This window comes from Oreochromis niloticus, linkage group LG23 (assembly GCF_001858045.2).
Source record: "Oreochromis niloticus isolate F11D_XX linkage group LG23, O_niloticus_UMD_NMBU, whole genome shotgun sequence".
Lineage (NCBI taxonomy): Eukaryota > Metazoa > Chordata > Actinopteri > Cichliformes > Cichlidae > Oreochromis > Oreochromis niloticus.
The window spans coordinates 4,344,532-4,348,953 of record NC_031986.2 but is presented as its reverse complement, the minus strand read 5'-3'; the positions used below and the strand labels follow the sequence as shown (position 1 = coordinate 4,348,953).

Below are 4,422 nucleotides of genomic sequence, written 5' to 3'. Positions count from 1 at the left end.
TTTGCCAACCGCCAATAAACCCTATACAGAAGAAGAAGAAGAAGGCCACTTGAACGCTTCGCTACCAAATCCGTACCGGAAACCCGATCGGTACCCCGCATGCGCAAATCTTACGTCACTTCCTCTCTTTGCCAACATTGCGACATTCAATATTTTTGAATGATACGGTTAGCGCCCAATAGTGATGTGCGATACCACTGATTTTCTTTCCGATCCGATACCAAGTAATATTCAGGGTGGTATCGGCGATACTGATCCGATACCGATACTTTGTACAAAAACTTATTTTATTTATTGTATCTCAAATTATAGCGTCATAATGATTACAGGACATCAGATTACTTGTTCTTATCACTTAACCCTTGTGCGCCCGCCCGCCTGTTCTCGGGGCGTGGGGGCGTGGAGACCCCCGAGGGGCGTGTGTGTTATTATGATGATGATGATGATGTTGATGATGTTGATGTTGATGATGATGATGATGATGATGATAGTGATAGGGTGTGGTGGGGGGTCGCTAGGACCCCCTCGGGGCATATGTGTTATGATGATGATAGGGTGTGGTGGGGGGTCGCTAGGACCCCTTCGGGGCATATGTGTTATGATGATGATAGGGTGTGGTGGGGGGTCGCTAGGACCCCTTCGGGGCATATGTGTTGTTATGACGACGATGATGATGATGATGATGATGATGATGATGATGATTAGGGTGGGTGGGGGTCGCTAGGACCCCCTCGGGGCGCTTGTGTTATTACAAAGTCGGCGGCGTCTGGGAAGCGGCGGTGCGTGAAGCGGCGCAGTTGGGACAGTACGTGACGGCGCAGTTGGTGCACACGTACACTCGGCACTCATGGCACAGGATCTTGGTCTTGACGTCTTTGCTCCTGGGACACACGCGGCACCTTCGCCTCTTGACTGGAGAGGAGTCGTGCGGCGTAGCGGCGGTGGTGGAGGTGGTACGAGTAGTACGAGAAACAGCAGCATCAGCAGCAGTAGTAGTAGTAGCGACATCAGCATGAGCATCATCAGCCTCAGTAGTAGTACCTCGGGCCGCGACTCGGCCTCCTCCTCCTCGCGCCAACGCCCTGGCTTCGATCATGGGGCGCGCGAGCGCTTTGCCCAGCCGCTCGAGGAAGAGCCTTCGTTTGTTGAGCTTGCCCGCCATCCAGTCGGGGTGAATTTCCCTCCAGAGCACGAACGCGTTGTATGCCGCCACGTCCACCATGTTGTGGAAAAGGGCCACGGGCCACCTGCAGGTCTTTCTCCTGCAGCTGTACGTGCTCACGACCTTGTCCAGGTTGTCGACACCTCCCTTGGTGCGGTTGTAATGCAGCACCAAGGGAGGTTTGCCGCCGCCGCCGTTGCTGTTGCTGTTGCTGCTGCTGCGGCTAGGCCGGGGCTCGGGGCCGGAGCGGCGGCGGTGGTGGTGGTGGTGGTGGTAGCGAGGAGCGGTGGTGAGGAGCAGCACGTTCTTGTTCTTCTTGGCCACGTAGGAGAGGATGATCGTGTCTGGCCCCCTTCCTCCTCCTCCTCCTCCTCCTCCTCTTCTCGGTCCCGCAGAGCCGCCGAGTACTACGGATTCCACGGAGCCCACGGCCCTGCCCTTGACGCATCGCAGCTCTCTGGGGATCTCGGGTCTGTTCGATCGCAGAGTGCCCAGCACGGTGTGGCCTCTTTCGCGAAAGAGCCTGTCGGCGAGCTCGCGCGATGTGAAAAAGTTGTCGCACGTGACGTTGCGTCCCGGCGCCAGTCCCTCGGTGAGGTCCACGACCACTCGAGTGGCCAGGTGCTTCTCGGGAGGGCCGCGCTTGTCGGGCTTGCCGGTGTAGACTTGCATCTTCCACGCGTAGCTGGAACGCGCGTCGCACGCCACCCATATCTTGATCCCGTACCTGGCCGGTTTGCTGGGCATGTACTGTCTGAACGGACACCTTCCTGATTGGCGAGAGAGAAAGAAGAGAGACGCGAGTTTGACAGAGAGCACACGCGCAAGCGCAGAACCCAACAACGATACACCAAAGCTAGCGTTGTTGTCGTACCCGTTCCTCTTCCTCCTTCGTCCCCCCCCCCCCCCGTCACGCACGCACGCACACAATACACACAACACGCACCACGTACGTACCTCTGAACGGCACCAGTCTCTCGTCGACGGTGACCTCCGGTCCCGGGCGGTACATGGCGGGCAGCCTCGCGCACCACTCGTCCCACACGGCTCTGATGGGGGCCAGTTTGTCGTAGCCGTGGCCGCCGCCGCCCTCGCCTCGCCCGGCCCGTCTGGTCTCTCTGTCGTCGAAGCGCAGCGCGCTCGAGTAGGCTCGAAAGGTCTTGAGCGGCATCGCGGCTCTGAACACGGACCTGCCGCTCTCGGCGTCCCACAGGCTCTCGCAGGCCTCTCCCCGGGACCTGTACACGCCGGCGAGCACCAGCAGCCCCACGTAGGCCCGGAACTCGACGCGGCCCATGGGCTTCCACCCGTCGATGGCGGGCCTGCGCCTGTCCGCTTCGAGGTTGGTCATGGCGATCACCGAGTCCTCTATCTCTGGCGGAAAGTAGGCCATGAACGCGGAGGCCTCGTCTCGCGCCGCCGCCACGGCCTCTTCGGTGGGGCCTCGTCCTCGCGGGTTGAGGTCGTCGTCGTCGTCGTCGTCTTCTAATTCTTCTTCTTCTTCTTCTTCTTCTTCTTCTTCATAGTCTTTGTCTTCATCGTCATCGTCATAATCATCGGCGAGGACGTCTTCTTCTAATTCTTCTTCTTCTTCTTCTTCTTCTTCATAGTCTTTGTCTTCATCGTCATCGTCATAATCATCGGCGAGGACGTCTTCTTCTTCTTCTTCTTCTTCTTCATCATCATCATCGGCGAGGACGTCTTCTTCTTCTTCTTCTTCTTCTTCATAGTCTTTGTCTTCTTTGTCATCGTCATAGTCATAAGCATCGGCTACATCTGCGTCACCAGTTTCACCGACAGCGCCGTGGCCGCGATCGCGACCAGGATCATGAACGCCACCTGCAACACGGCCGGCGTCGTCCTCTTGCCAAATCTCCCAAGTCCCCCGCCCCAGTTCAGCGCCCGCTTCTTCCTCTCCCGGTTCAGCGCCTGCTTCTTCCTCTCCCTCTCGACGGTTCGACTCGCCTTGCGAGCCGCCGTCCTGGCAGAGTCGCAATGCCATTTCGTAGTCGTGCTCCTCTTCCGCGAAACACCTATGGCCCGCAACCCCATCGTTTTCGTCCTCCTGATCCTCCGAGTACCGCTCCTCGTCTGCGAGCGTTCGGGCGGTCGAGTCGTTATCCACCTCGGCCTCTTGCTCTTCTTCCTCGGCCTCTTCTTCTTCTTCTTCCTCCTCCTCAGAGTTCTCGTGATGCTGCTGCTGCTTCTGCTGCTGCTGCTCTTGGTCTTCCTCGACCCCTAGACCGCCATAGTGAAATGTGGCCGGTCGCAACAACGCAGCGACCGGAGCCGACCCCGCGTACGCCAAACGCGATGTTGACGGTGACGGTGAGCAGCAGGAGGAGGAGGAGGAGGAGGAGGAGGACGACGACGACACCGCCGGCGAAAGCGATCCGCCCGTGCCGACCTTAGTGCTCTTTGGGTCCCACGGTCTAGTGCGTGACATTGTCTTTGTCTTCTTCTTTCTCGGTGGCACCTTGTTGTCGTTGTACGGCGCGCGCTGGGACACCGCCTTGTTAAAATCTCCCAGTTCTTTTAATCTTTGGGCTGAAGGAAGGACAATACTCGGTGTATAAATGCTCAATCAACAATTATTTATTTCCATATAATTCAACACTTAAGAGCATAAGAACCATCATGATGGGGAGACCTGCCTGCAGAGGGTCACAGCAAGTCTCAAAATGGTGATGGGTTAGTCAGCCTTTTATAGTCTCTAGTAGCCCCCACCTAATCGTAAACGCCTAAACATTCACATTCTTTCTCTCACACGGCGCCTAAGTTATGACCTCGGCTCCCTGTCTTTCTGCTCTCTGTAAAGGTGGGGGTATGGAATGTAGTCTGTTTCTCCCATTTATCAGTACAAGGCCCTCTGCACCCAACATTCTCTTCATGATTCAGCAGTATGAAATGTCAAGAAACAGTGTAACACATTCAACAGTGTTGAATAATGCAGGTCAATCCAATAGATCTAATGATTTTCACACTCTTTTAAGTCAGAAGTATAATGCAAACTAAAACTACATACTGATCACACACTCTATATTAAGGGGTATAATATGATCTACAGCAGAATCATAATTCAACTACTTTGATTACATATATAAGGTAACATATGATAACATAATAATCTCACAATTCCCCCTTTTGATCTCTTAAAAAAGAGATCACTTATAACATACACTCCAGCGTTACAAGGTCCAGTTCTTCTTGGTCCTGAGGCCCTCTGTCCCCCTTTAACGGGTCGACCATATATAGGATGA

At 55.2% G+C, this 4,422-nt stretch overlaps 1 protein-coding gene across 1 annotated transcript; it reads right to left on the bottom strand.

The window, feature by feature from the left end:
- Positions 1–748: 748 nt before the first annotated feature.
- LOC112843843 (piggyBac transposable element-derived protein 4-like) lies at positions 749–2,594 on the bottom strand. Its single transcript, XM_025903024.1, has 2 exons — positions 2,120–2,594; positions 749–1,932 (listed from the first exon to the last, which is right to left on the bottom strand). The coding sequence occupies exons 1-2, from the start codon at positions 2,553–2,555 to the stop codon at positions 749–751; spliced, it is 1,620 nt and encodes a 539-aa protein (XP_025758809.1). The 5' UTR covers positions 2,556–2,594.
- Between the last annotated feature and the right edge of the window lie 1,828 nt (positions 2,595–4,422).

Excerpts from the sequence above, each read along its gene's own strand:
- LOC112843843 (XM_025903024.1), bottom strand. The coding sequence starts at position 2,555 with ATGGCCTACTTTCCGCCAGAGATAGAGGACTCGGTGATCGCCATGACC. Across the intron at positions 1,933-2,119 it reads GAGACTGGTGCCGTTCAGAG|GAAGGTGTCCGTTCAGACAG; the intron begins GTACGTACGTGG and ends CTCGCCAATCAG.